The following is a 15147-nucleotide window of genomic DNA, read 5'->3' on the forward strand; positions in this document are numbered from 1 at the left end:
GTTTCTGAGATATCCACACTAACTTCAATTTTTTTAAATGTGGACCTGGATTCAATTAAACAATAATCTGAATCACTAATTTAATTTCTTATTTCAACAGAAGTATCTAACTTATTTTGTTCTACATTAAAGTTTTAGGATTAGAGCAAAATATAATTTAGAATTTCCAAAAGACAAACCCAAAAGTATAAGAAAACGAAACATGTTTTCGGCAAAATTTCATTTTTTCCCAATACTTCCGAAACCGAGAAAATTTTGGCAACAGTGCCTCGAGTTCTTAACTTGTCATCAAATTTGATAACTTTCGTCTAATTTAACCGAACTTGTAACGTTTACGGTTTAGAAGATAGCAATAGTGGCCCATAGTAATTGGACCATCCTATATACACATCTAGCCATAAAGATCGACGCTTTACCCGAGGTCTCCGTTACTTCGAGGTCCGCCTCTGTCCTATGTCAAATATTGCAATCCTACAATTTGAGTGCTCTTAAGAGACGTTTTATGGAGATAGAAATGCAAATTCGTAGCCAATAAAGCCAAATTCCATAATCATAAAATTTATTTTTATCAGAATCGTTCAATCAAACGTTTTTCTTTTACGATTACTTGTAAATAATGGCGATTAACGATTGATATTAGTAAATGCTTCGAACTAAATTTATAAGAACTTTCCCGTGGGTTGCTTCAATGACTAAAAACTGAAATTAAAGATAAGCAAACTGCTTAATACAAATAATAATTACTGTTGAATAACGTTACGATATACAGGATGTCTCGAGGTAACGTTGAAATATTTTGGCAGGTGATTCTAGACATTAAAATAATAAAAAAAAGTTATTATAAACATACCTCAAACATCGCTTCTTAAAGGGGCTAGAATCCCTTGACGAGGGAACTTGGAAGGTGTTTTTTTCGTAATATTTTCGAAACGGTTTTGCGCTAAAATTATCAAATTTTTGGTGTACTTTAATCAGTTGGAATGTGAATTTTTTTTGTGTGTTAATAATTGCATATTTTAATTAGGAGGGTCACATACAGGGCGTCTCCTACGTAAATGTTACATTAACTTTTGTTTGTTTGCAAATATTTTTTAGTAAAAAAGGTCTTCTTATTTCATCTCGTTATGATAGATCGTTTTCCAGAAAAATAGGTTTTTATAAACCGATGCACGGTTACATGGGCATCAAAATCTATGAAGAAAAGAATGCATTGAGATGAACGGAGGTCATTTTTAATATTTGTTATAAATAAGTAATAAATCCTTAATAACATTAATCTTGTTATTACTGGATAATAAAAAAATATTTCAATTACAAGGATGCCTATTAGGTTTATGAAGATGCATTTACGATGTCCATGTAATCGTGCATCTGTTCATAAAAATCCATTTTCCTGGAAAACGGTTTATCCTAACGAAATGAAATAAGAAGATTATTTTACTTAAAAATATTTTCGATTCAGTAATTTGATTTGAATAATAAAAACTGTTATTTAATTGTTATAATGTTAATGTTTATAAACATTTAATATTAATAAACGACATTAATTTGTGAGTTTTTGATGATTGTAACAATTTCGTTATAAAGATGCAGATTTATAGTTGAAATTAGTGAGCATTATTCCCTCAAAAAAAAAGAAAAGCTCGTGTCTGTAGTAAAAAATTATAATAATTCTCAATTTCTTTTTGTCAAAAATCCTGGAAAATATCTCGACAAGTCGGTTTGTGATAGTCAAAAATGATGAAAAATTTTATAAGAAAAAAAGTAGTTGATACCAGTTATCAACTTTCATTATTTTCAACTATATTTTAACTCTTTAGAAATTTTAATAAGTGGAAACCACAACAATGCCTTTAAAATCGTGAAATACTATTACCATTACTAATAGTGGAAGTATTTAGTCAAAAATTCAGAGAATTTTGTCTTCGTAATGAATGTTTGTAGATAGTTCAAAAATTCTGAAGAGTGTCTACAAAAGTCGTATTAAAATAGTCAAAAATGGACATTTTCTTTTTGTGGGTAGTTCGGCATCTTTGTCAACTCTTGTCTAAAATAAGTTTAGATTAGATAAGCAGTAAAAATCGTTCCCTACGATAAGTTTAATCTCAGATAGTTAAAAATTGTTCAGTCTAGTCCTAAGAATTGTTGATAAATTATAAGGAAAGTGCTTTCTGCGCCATGAATTTTTCTTGACAATTGAACTCATAGGCAGGAAAAAACTCTGGTAAAATAAATATACATTAATTATCATTCTCGCACCATTCGTGATCTATTGGTGAATTTGACCATCTAAACGCAGGAAAAAGGCGCAAAAACTATTCAAAAAGCCTTAATATTATGTGAAAGAGAATCGGTTACAGGCGCGTTTCGCTAGATGGCGGTGGCACAACCCCCTTTGAATGATTCACTTTAATCCCGATAGGTGGATATAATTATAAACCAACACATAAAGACTTTTGCATTTACCATTGTCAAGTAAATTTGATCATTTTTCATTGAAAAGTAAAAAATCGTCGCCTTTCCATGAATTTAAATGAATATAAAGAAATGTGCATAAGAAAACGGCTTACAATATCATCAGGAAAACAGTAATTTATCTGAATTTTAAGGTAATTATTCCTGGCCTGTCAAGGGATTAGGTTTAACTGCCTGCGATGAGATGCAATTGTGCCAAATTGCCCCGCAAAGGTTTTGCTATTAGCATTGATTAAGGTCACTATTTGTAACCTCTCCATTACTCACCCAGAAACCCAGGGATTGCTCCCAGAGGCATCACGAAGAGGCTCACCAGCAAATCTGCAATTGCCAAACTAAGAAGAAAGTAATTTGTCACATTCTGCAATCTTCGGTCCAGGAGCACTGCTAAACAAACTAAAATATTCCCGACTCCGCCTGCGATTATGAAAACTACTACGAAAAGAAAACTCCAGTCGTAATGAACTTTGTTCCAAAACGTGTCTGTTTGAGTGGAGTTGCACGTCCAGTATACTTCACCACTGGCATTACTCAAGTCACAGTCCAGATTCGGAGAACGCACTATAAAATCCCGGAGAGTGTCACTGAAGAAGTGCGCCAAAAGGTCCTTGGTGTCGTTGAAGTTGCATCCAGTGCACAGGTACTTTGTATGGTCTGCCCAGAAGTAGTTTAATTCGCAGTAATAATCGTGGAGGTTTGAGGAGTTTGAGGGGCATTCTAATATCTGAGTAGAATTAATGCCGCAAGAGGTCACCACATCTGAAGGAAGTTCGCTACACTTTAGGTTAACAGGTGATTGATTCGAGTGGGGGCCAAAATTCATTGTTTATTTGACATCCATATGGGCTTGGTCAATCTGGAAGAGAAACAGCAGTCAGGACTACAAATTGACTTTGTTTGTATTGTGGTATAGATATCTACAAAAGGAGCTAAACCGAGAGTCGCGAACTAATTAATTATTTGTCTAGCTGACATGACGAGACTGATGTAATAGATATCTCGTAAACAATGCAGCCGTGGCGCGAAGAATTATATTCAGTCGTTAGTCGATATTTCAAAACGAACAAAGGGCAAAAAAAGCAACAAAAGAACCAAAGACTGAGAGTACAATAAGCCAAACAAACCGGAAATTTTTAGGATAGCTTTACGTTTATGCTCGCAGATTCCGATGGCTTGTGAGAAAAGAGGAACTAAAACCTTAACCGCAAAATAAAAGGAAAAAAATAAAGAAACAAAATAGTTTGCCCTCCACAAAGCCGGAAATCAAAATGTGGGAATGAGTTATTGGATTGTCTCAGGCCAATGCTTTCAAAGTCATTAATGTTAATAACAGTTTAAACACGTGTTTGACGGTGGATGTAGTAAAACCAATATTTTTTCCGCTAATAAAACAGGTAAAACAATGAAAGGGATAATAAAGTTGCACCGCAATTGAACCCAAACGCTCTTAAATATTTGCAAATTTCCGTCAACATTATGGCAATTTTTTACGAAAAATTTTTGGTACTTTTCAACACGATTTTGGTAAATTAATACGCCACACGGAGGCGACTCTTTCATTAGATTTGAACTTAATTGACTTTTTATGAAATTAATTGTGCAAATTGGAGGAAAGTTAATTATTTTTAAAAAATCGTTACAATTGACGCTTAATGCACAGTTTCAATAAATTTATAAGTGTCCATGCATCACTAGAATTGGTTTCAAAAAATTCTGCGAAAGCTGAAATTCCAAAAACAAATGTTTTCCGCGCTGTTTTCGGATTGGGAAGCATTATTTTTCTCGGGCGTGGGACGCCCTGTAGATGTTCCCTCAAAAGGGACAACATTTTTCAAATCCTAACTGGGCACAAGCGAGCCAAATTAGAGAGCATATAAAACAGGCCGACCAAAACTTTGTAAAAGTCTGCATGGGCTCTTTTAAAATGTAAATATGCTCCCTAAAGCATGGGTTTTCCATTCCATATTATATGGAAAGGGTGGCTTTATGGTAATTCGCACTCAGGTGAGTTGTGTTTTCAATTTTCGAGATTGAAAGTTTAACTCTGAATAAAGGTAAATTTCCACCTAAACACAGACATAACAGAAATGATTATGCGACAATTCGCACATAGTTTCGACTTTAGCGATTCACAAAAAACCATTTTTATTGCAGCTCAGTTTAGATGTTATATGAAAATACGACTTGAAAATACTGCTGTGGAACTTTAATCTGTGGATTAAATTAACGAAACGGCAACGCGGCATTAGCATTTGTTTGTTTCTGTCACTGCCGCGAGTATCAGAGATTTACGAGCGTTGCAAGCGATGTTGTCGGATACAGTAAAAATTTATGGAATTTGAGGATTTCACATTCTTCAGGAAGTTTTCTAACTCAATGATAATTTCATCTCCCCCATTTTTCGCTTCTCGTCCGTCTAATTGAAAGAGTCTTCACTATTGATTCGTCATCGTGACGGTTCCGCATAAATCCCGAATCGCCAGCAATTAAGCCGGCTTTAAAAATGAATGCAAAATTTGACTAAATCGACAAAGTTAACTGAAAACAGTTCGCTGTTCGCAATCAGTCCTGTTTCTCTAATAAATTGCTATCGTTAAGCAGAGATGGGGAGCATTTTAATTCCAAGAGCCGTAATGATAAGTGGCTTTCGAACATCAGTTTTCGCCGAAATTTGATACGTGAATTTGGGTATTTTGTAACACAGTTAATTGCAGCAAAACTAGAAATTTGCAATTGCCCTTAAGCTGCTCTCTGTTTGAAACATTTTCAAGCGCGAATTTATGGCGTTGTTAAAATGATTGTCTTTTTCCCCGTGGAATTCCTAAGTTAAACACGAACAAAACTGGAATCAAAATGTCTTAAAATGGCTATAACATAATTGGCAAAGCAAATTATTTTTCTAATTGGCGAAGCAAATTATTTTTAATTGCTTTGCCAATTATTTTATAACCATTTTAAAAGCAATGGTTGGAAGAGTAAATGTAAATCTTGCTTAGTATTAAATGGTGCAAAATGCTACAGCAATAAGTCTCACTAAACAAGGAAACAGTTTAAGATTTTTTTGTTTTGTTAAATTGGTGATTTTTGATTCGTATTTTTCCTAGTCCGTTGTAGATATCTTTGTCCCATCAAACTGCGTTATTTTCTAAAAATTTTTATTTTGGGACAAAATTTATCAGTATGGATGTATCTACGCCTAACTTTGAACACGTTACTTATATTCCAACAGCAACAAAAACCAATTTCACGGTGTGATGCACATCGGCCGATTACACCTCGTCCCGTCCTATTCATTGGACAAAAAGGAGAAAACAGACCTTTCGATTACACACAAATTTCTGCTAAAGGCAGGGAAACAATGCTGTGCAACCCGTTTATTTTATCTCGCAGTCGGTGATTTTTTAAATAATGTTTCAGGATTTTAAAACCTAAATACAGGTATGTAAGGCGATTTTTTTACTTTCTAATTTTCCACGTTCAAACGTCGTTCAAAGCTGGCACATAATAACAGAGAAAAATTGCTTCAAAGTTTTCTTGCAGAAAGAGAACGAATGAATTGGCCTCAATAAAACTACTAAATTCTTATTATTTCCTGTGCTTTTTCAACTCTGCCCGCTTTGGCCTCGAATAAGCCTTTTAAATTATGATTAAAACTTGAATAGGACTCTTCGTTTTATCGTCAAAAACAACACTGTGGGGAGAAATTCGAGTGACTAATTACTTTAACAAAATTTTAATTAATTCTGGCCGCAATTGCTCGCGTTCAACTTTGATAATTCCAATTTATGATTTCTAAAGACAAAATTTACCTTTTAAACACTTGAAAAGCTGAAGAAAACTTAAAAAAAGAGATAACAGGACCGGACATTTAACCAAAATCTGATAATAGTAATTTACAATTACATTCGATCTATTAGAGTTTATATCATTTAGACGATTAAATTTCATCAATACTTCAGCAAATTCGCAGGTTATTTAGTATATATCCGGCTATCTACATGAAACTGATATGACCTAAAGGGGCAGCCATATAGGGACTGATCAAACATTAAAGCAGGAAGTTTCTGCGTTATTGTGTTTATTGCCACGTGTATGAAATCTTTTCTGTATTTTTTGCAGTTTTTCTATACTTTTCAAACCAGTTTCGCAATAATGCCGTTTATGATACATTGGGTGTTCCTTGTAATGCTCGGATGACCTCGTTTGGCTCAGCTTGAAAGACGTAATGCCGCACAATGAGAGGAAATGTTTATTACCCAGACCAATTCTCAGATTATCCATCCGTTAATATTTTCTTCAGATGGTCTTTCGCATCCTTTATTTTTCTTTTTTTATTCTGGTTAGTTCAGCGCTTAGTGCGTCTATGTTGTCTTCGCATCTTGCAAGATCTTCAGTGATTTGCTCAGCCTCAAATTCAAACTTCGTGTTTCTACTTCCAAGGCCCCTAATTAGATGGTTTGTACCTATCTGCTAGTTTCCTCCTCCCTTTGTCCTTTGCACGGTTCTTAAAGATTAAATCTCACTTGTTTTTATTCGAGCCTATAAAATTATCGATTTAAATTTAAATTATTTGACCATTTGTCTTTTAACAATTTATTGATATAAAAAAATTATTTTTTCAGCCATTTTCATGGAGAAAGATTCATGATCGCTATTTAATGCGTAATGTAGCAATTTCCGGCTTGTAGTTGTTTATAAATCTAAAATATAAAAAAAACTAATAGATTTTAAATTTTTTATTAGAAATTTTGTTCCAACCCGAATGGTTTCAGTTGTATAATGTTCAGAAAGAATGGCTTATTTTAGAGGTAAATTTATTACGACAAAGCTGAAAATGGTTATGGATTGGGCGATACATGCACAAGTTGTAGAGACACAAAGACTGTCTCAGACACATTTCTTCTTTAGGGTTGCCACTCAAAAATCTTATAATCTCATTAATTTCGATGAGACTGACAACGTGGCAGTAGCGAAAATATTCTCAAAGCGTTTTTCCTGACCATATTCTTTAACAAAATTTGTGTTTCGGTTTTCTGCCATTCATAGTTTATGAGATATAGTCCGTGCTTTCATGCTAAGGAAATACAAATGATCAATTATCTCTTATCATTGTCTGCTCTTTTACATACAAATCTTCCTACTGCATTGCAAGGAAATCTTATTAAAACGAGCCCGACCTTTACTACCTACTTGGAATTAAACCATTCCAGAGGGAAGAGAAGTAATAAAGGCCAAAGCAAACAACGAGGGAAAGAAACGTTAATTATAATTTTGAAATTGTTCATTAAGCCGTTCTTTAAACTTCCAATTTCAGTCGCTGATATTGTATCAAGAGCGATTAAGCGGTAGCCAAATTCCTGGAATGTTTAATTACTGCATAATAAATGTTTCACTAATGATCGGACTTGATAGAGCAGCTTCGGAAATTTAAAAAAATATCCAAAAAATGTAATAATAAAGCTCGAAAGAATTTTAGTAATTAATGTTGATTGTATGAATAGTTCAGCGATAATAATTAAACTTTTACGATATTTTCCATTGCCTTGAACCAGAAAATAGAACAAACTATTAGTGTGTTTGCAGGTCACTCTGACCGTTATCGTTCCCATCAATTAAAAAGAATATAATAAGATCGTATAAATGTTTACTATGCAGGTGCTATTAGATTGATTATGAAATATATTTCCTTCTGCTTATTAATAGAACATAAAATATTTAATACTGAATAGATTACGACCCAACTAAAACACGACTTTCCGATGTGAAAATTACCAAAATATATCTCCAAATGGAGAACAAGCCATTGATCTTTTATTTACAGACTTTTGCCAAATCCATCACTTGAAATCGAGGAGCTCTATCTGGAAGTAGAGTCCCTTTTGAACCTATTACGCTTTTCAAGTTCTTAATGCGATGGAAATCTTTTTAGACCCTCGAGGGTTTTACCACAGGAAAAGTTATAACCTGGAACTCCACGAAGAAAGGTTTTCAAACGTTAATTGCTTCCTGTGCTACATGGGCTCAAACTTAAATCGCAGCAAATGTGTATTATTTTATGAACAACTAAGAGGAGACGTGATAAATTCTTAAAAACTACCCTTTAGGTGAATGGCAACGCATTCCATCACATTCAATTTCTCGCTTTCACATCAATGCACGTATTGTTTATCTATATGAAAAGTCGTCAGTGAATTTCTCACCTCCTTAAGATTATTTAAGGATCGTGTGAGGCGATAATGATTTATAAAATTGTTATGACTGAAGTGCCGATTTGTAAGCATAACAAATCTTAAAATAAGCGCTTGAAAAAGCTTGAAATTTTCACAAAATATGCGCATAAAATTGCATATAAATTAAAGTGGGCGGAAAAATTAAGATTTATATATTTTTTCTTTATTAGTATAATATTTCGAGCACTAATGCGCAAATATTGTCACTGGTATTTACTGCAAATCCCATAACTTCATCAAGTTCACTTTTACCCTCCACTGTCCATGTTTAGGTAGAACTTATTTCTTATATTTAACGAGCGCCAGTGGAGATTTTGAATGAAATCGTACGCCGATTCCGTCTCCAGACCTCGTTTATACCTTCTTTGATAAGAAGTAACCGCCGCGACATTTCTACTCACCGATGGTCAAGAACTGCCCCACATAATTTGGGGGTTCGTCTAGCCGTCACGGCGAGAGCCACGGAGAAACCCAACAAAACCGCGTCGGTTGGGGGGTTTGGAGTGTTTCCACCTAAGATTGGATTCTTTAATAATAATTAAATAGTAAAATTATGTTACATGTTAGCATAATGCCTAAAGTTAAATCAACCGCGGGCTAGCTGCAAAGTCTTAAGAAGTTGTAAAAAAGAACGAGGCTAATACAAAATCTAGCATTTTTAACCAAACAGTACAGTTTTGTAAGCGAAGCTAGTACGAAACGTAAAGAAGAAAATCTTGCATTAGTATGCTATGGAAGAAACTGGGAATTTTAAAAATAAGGCTTTAAAAGTAGGTGGCTTTTTAGGGCAAATAATGTTTAATAAACTGACTGAAGGGTGGAATAATAATACACGATTCCTGCGTTAAATAAAACATCAGACGTTGCCAAAGGAGATTGATTCACAACCAGTAGTGCAGACATCTTAAGCATGTTTTTGTAGAAAATTAAACAAACATCCAGCGATTGGTTTACTCAAACGTTAATGATAAATATTGCCTAATTTAAAGGATAAACTCATGGCCAAGCTTACTCTAACCTATCTGCAAAATGCTTTAACTTTGTTTCCAGGAATTCATGTCGAATATGATTAATGGCTTAAGGCGAACTTATAAGTTTTTATAATTTAAAAGTTAATGTCAAATAAATGAATTTTTTAATTGATCAATGACCGAAAAATACAATATTTTCGTTAGCAACGGTTTAACGTCTCCTTTTAAAACTTTACTGTTAATAAATAAAGTCTAAATTTGTTGGGTTGTTTTATGTGCGTATTTTGAGAACACATGCTTTTTCCAGCGCTTATATTAAGACTTTTCGTGTTTGTAAATCCGCACTTTAGACGTAACATCTACGAGTACTCGCGACCAAACTGATTTATATTCAGGGAACATAAATGGATTTTCAAACACACGTCCCAGCAATACAAAGAAATCTATTGTAAACTCTGGGAGACGCACCAAATGAGCGCTCATCAAGGGAAACGTCCGTAATTCCGTTCCGTCCTTAAACCGAAAGTGACTCACCCAAAAGAAAAAATCAAACGAAGTCAATAATTTCCGATTGTTTCGAGCTGGTTAAGGGAAATTCTGGATTTTGGCGCGAAAACTTTCCTCGGAAAACGTGTTTTCAGGATCGACGTAAACTCACCCTCATCGCGGAAAACATCCGAACTTTACCGGAACGCAGGAGATACTGGAGCTTAGAGGCTGCGTATCATTTTGTTTTCACAGTCGTATTTCCACGGGCGCCACGTAATTAATGATTTAATTTTTTTGTAGGTACGTAAGCAATTTTGTCTTTACGTATATTCACCTGTACACTCAGGTGTACATGGTATGCCACTTGGAGACTAGATCATCAGCTACAGCAGTATCATCAGTTAGTATTTACCATCGTTCCATGCCATCATCAGTCTTCCATCTTTATCATTTGTATATTGTGCTTCTCGGTGACACAACAACGATGGAAAAGATCAAAGGTAACCTTACACATTAACCATGCATGTGTATTACTTTGCCATATTTAAGTGAATATTTCCCAGTTGGAATTAAAAAAACATTCCCGAAATGTACCCATGCGAAAGCGTGGGTACGTTTCGGTCCAGCCCTAAATCAACACAGCTTGGCCTTTTTAGATAGAGGGCTTGAAAGAGCACGGCTTTTTTAAAAAAAGGAGAATCCTTTGTACTGTCCAGGCTGATGACGGAAAAAAATTAAAAATGCTTATTGAAGGATTGGTCTAATCAGAAATATCCGTACTTTATCAAATCCGGAAGTTTCATTATGAATAATGAATAAGTTTCCCACATCAATATTCTTTGTTCGCAATGATTTATTTTGATTGGTCCATCCTTTCAAGTTAAGAAAAAATTAAAAATTTAATCATTTCCAGGAAGCTACTCAAGATGCTTTGCAGGCGTCGATAGCTACAGTAAACGCATGTTTTTCAATAAAAAAATATTCTAAAATCCGCCACTAAAATAGACATGCAGAACGGCGGCTATACGGGGTGTCCTCGAATTGCGTGACCAAAATGCTACCGCAGGTTATTTGAGTAAAAATAGGTCGATTTAACTAAGCTTGCCTCAGTCCCTAAGTTAATAATCACGGAGCTACAGGGCGTGAAAGTTGAACAAATAAATCACATTTTCTTTAATATCTTTGGACTTATTTGAGCTAATTTCACGAAATTTCGTACGTGAAGGTGTTTCAGGATGCGAAATTCAAATTAATTGGCGATTTCGGTGTATCTTCCAGAGGGCGCCACGGGCGGCCATTAGAACTCATTTAAAAAACTTTTTGTGCCACGGCGTGTGTCATTTTGGACTAGATACATTTTTTCTCTCAGCTTTCCTGCTTAAAAAAAGTAATTGAACTTCTAGAAGAAACGGTTTCCGAGAAAAACGCATTTAAAGCTGATGATGCATGCAAATTATCTTAAAATTATTTCCCCTTCAAAAAAATGTTTAATTTTTCAAAAACAATTATTATTAAAGATAAAACAAAAATAATTAACAAAGAAGCAACAAGGAGGAATAAAATTAACTAATTAATTAAATTAACTTATGTACATTTTTTATTCAATTTTTAGGAAACGCAATTCGAGGACACCCTGTAAAATTACCAACGCCTACTTATTTTACTGAAATTGGAATATGTTGAGAAAATCTGGCAACATTGTAAGAATTTATATTCAAAATGTATCTGTGGGAATCCCAAAGCTTCTATTTCATAACAAGTTGAGGGATTTCCGTGTTGTACGAAAATATTTAATCAATCAGCGCATTTTAAGTACTGACAGAGAGCGGACGTTAAATTAAGAAATCTGTTGATTTGTTAGTTTAGCATATCTATTGGTGATAATTTGTGAAAGTTTTTATAAGATTTAGATTTTGAGAACTAATTAAGTGTAGAAAACAATGGGAAAAAAGCTGAACACCACAACTTAGAGAATTAATTATTAATTTGAGTTTGTCTGGAATGACGACAAAAGATATTGCAACAAGATTCAAATGATTCAAAACAATGGTTTTTCATGCGATTAAGCATTTTAAGGAACATGGAACTGCATAAAACCCACTATGCAAAAAGAAATCGCGAAAATCGAATCCTGGAAGAGATAGACAAATTGTAAGGCTTTCTCGTCGAAATCCCATGACGACAGCGGTTAATACCCGGAAAGAAATTTTTCCAAAAAATTACGAAAATAACAACTTACTGTTATCCCTTCGAACAATTAGACGTCGTCTGGATTAAATCAATTTACATGGATGAGTTGCGTGTAAAAAACAGATGATTAAAAAATAAATAAAAAATTAGAATACAGTTTATAAGACATGATCCTTGTCCCAGTGGAAATACATTCTTTGCCCCGATGGAACAAAAATCAATGGAATAGAATCAGATAGTGCCACACATTAAAAATACAATTCTAAGCACACCATAATATCAGTGAAACATGGAGATGGATCAATTCAAATTTAGAATTGTTTTCCTGGTCCAGGGTAGGCCTTATTCATAAAATTGAAGGGATTATGAATCAGGTCCGATATAAAAATACTATGAAAACTGTAATGCTACCTATGCCGAAAAGAACTTGTCTATAATATGGAAATTTCAGCAACCATCCGAAGCATATGGCACCCAGTGGCTGAGAAAAAGTGTTTTTTTTTAGTTTTGATTTTTGCAATTTTCTTAAAATTGTTATTACTGATTTCTCGCATGATCTAAAAAAAGTCGTTAAAAAATTGTTGTGACTTTTTAAAGTTTACTTCCAAAAATTTATATTTTCTATTTTTTTTAATGTCGTTCTTAATTCTATGGCCGCCACTGTATATCTGGTGGCGCACGGTAACAGTGGGTCATTGATTCTTTTTAAGAAAAAATGATACCCTACTGCTTTTTCCAGAAATAAAAATAATGTTTTAATTCTCTATTTGAGCTTTTCCATATAACACCCGCTCTCGTGTAAAAATGTATTTTTCTTTTATTCTATTTGGGAATAACGCCTCACCCACAAGCAGCGGTTGTTGAAGTGGTAGAATTGCACACTATTCTCAGTTAAAACTAACCCACAATAATAATAAAGGGTGAGTGTTATTCTCGTTTATGACTCAGTTGCAATACAAACTTTATAGCCTTTTGCAAACATGCAGCTCACAAGGTCTTAAAAATTTATACGCGAAATGAAAGGACAAATCTGAGTTTTATTAGTTGTACATATTGAAGATACAAAAAAAAAACTAAATCTGAAATGCCTTTTTTGGTTAATTATTTATGATCAAGAACTATTGAAAAATGGTGGCTACAAAACTTTTAACGACACTGTGATAAGTCAATAATAGAAATTCAAGGATTAAAGAGAAAAGGAAATCGAAGTCATAATAATTAAGTTCTGTTAAACGCTGTGGAATTTGCAATCTACAAGTTTCAATTTTCGAACGTAATTGATGATTAATTTACATTGTCGGTATAGGGCCAATGTTAATTGTTTGAGGCGACTGCGTTCAAAATCCCACATTCGATACTGCACTATAAAATAAAATTTACAAGTTAAAAAATTTTTTATGCCATATACGGAGTGTCCCATTTAAAGCTGTGATTGAAAGTTACTCAAAAACAGTACGTTGTATGAAAAAAGTTTCAAATAAAAGTTATCCGATAAAGAAGGGGACATGTCATGAGGATAGTGACTTTTAGTAAAAGGTCATTTCAAGGGAAATTTTTTTTTCAAATGGTAACCCCGTATTTTTTTACAGATCTTTGTAGATCTTCAAAAAATGAATATCTTTTATTTGAACAATTTTTTTATTAGACGTATTACTACAGAGTTATTCTTGATTTTTATCCAATTTTTGAGATAATCGAAATTTTTTCATTTTTTTCTAGAAAAGTTTTGCCACGCATATTTTGTTTAAAACTCATAACAATTCTTCTATCTAATAAAAATATACAGGGTGTCCTGAAAATCAATGTCAAAAATGGTATCACGAGATTATTTGGGTCAAAACATTAAGATTTAGATCAAAAGTTATTTGAAGAAAGTTTCTCGTTTAGATGTTATTGGCGGTCAAAGTTCTTGAAAAAAAACATACTTTTTGCTATATCTCGAGAATGCTTCAATGGATTTTAATGAATCCCATTGTGCATTTATTCATTAGTACATGTATTATTTTCATGTAACATTCATGTCTTTTCGTAATGTGAAAGTGGTAAATTCTTAGCCATCTTCGTACAAAATTTATCAGAACTTTTTGTTTGGTAGCTGTATCGTATCGGTTTTTTTTTCTGATGATACATTAGCCCTTTCTCCAACTTTTCTATCTCTCGGAAATTTCTCGTACGGTTAACATTTCACGTCGAAAAAAATTATTTTCTTTTCTCATGCAGAACACCAACTTGCCATTCCTTCGATAATTATCGACACTTGTCGATGTGAACGCTAACGCCACTTATGGAAAATGTCATAAAAATTAATCAAGAGACTGAATTCATAAAAAAAATAAAAAAATAAAAAAACAATTTAAATGAACTATAAAAAACGATAAATATGAAAAATTCAATAATTAAAAAAATTATAGCAGATGTTCAAAGTGACCCAAAAGAAACGTCAAAAAATTTTGATTCTACGAAAAAAAAATTTCGAATAGCGATTTCCTGTTAACCTTATTATAAGCTGGATTCTAACAAGAAGGAATTTAAGAAAATATATTTTTCATAGATTTTTTTTTATTAGATAGAAGAATTGTTATGAGTTTTAAACAAAATATGCATGGCAAAACTTTTCTAAAAAAAAATGAAAAAATTTCGATTATCTCAAAAATTGGACAAAAATCAAAAATAACTCTGCAATAAAACATCTAATAAAAAAATTGTTCAAATAAAAGATATTCATTTTTTGAAGGTCTACAAGGATCTGTAAAAAATACGGGGTTGCCGTTTAAAAAAAAAAGTTGCCCTTG

General features: G+C 33.3%; 1 protein-coding gene across 1 annotated transcript in view; it reads right to left on the reverse strand.

Moving 5' to 3' along the window:
* LOC136418345 (5-hydroxytryptamine receptor 2C-like) overlaps nucleotides 1-3358 on the reverse strand; it is a 60257-nt gene extending 56899 nt beyond the window's left edge. Inside the window, exon 1 of the mRNA XM_066404381.1 lies at nucleotides 2743-3358. Coding sequence (XP_066260478.1) covers nucleotides 2743-3298 — 556 coding nt within the window. The 5' untranslated portion in view covers nucleotides 3299-3358. The remainder of the gene's footprint in view (nucleotides 1-2742) is intronic.
* Nucleotides 3359-15147: the final 11789 nt, after the last annotated feature.

Source organism: Euwallacea similis, chromosome 34 (genome assembly GCF_039881205.1).
Source record: "Euwallacea similis isolate ESF13 chromosome 34, ESF131.1, whole genome shotgun sequence".
Taxonomy (NCBI): Eukaryota; Metazoa; Arthropoda; class Insecta; order Coleoptera; family Curculionidae; genus Euwallacea; species Euwallacea similis.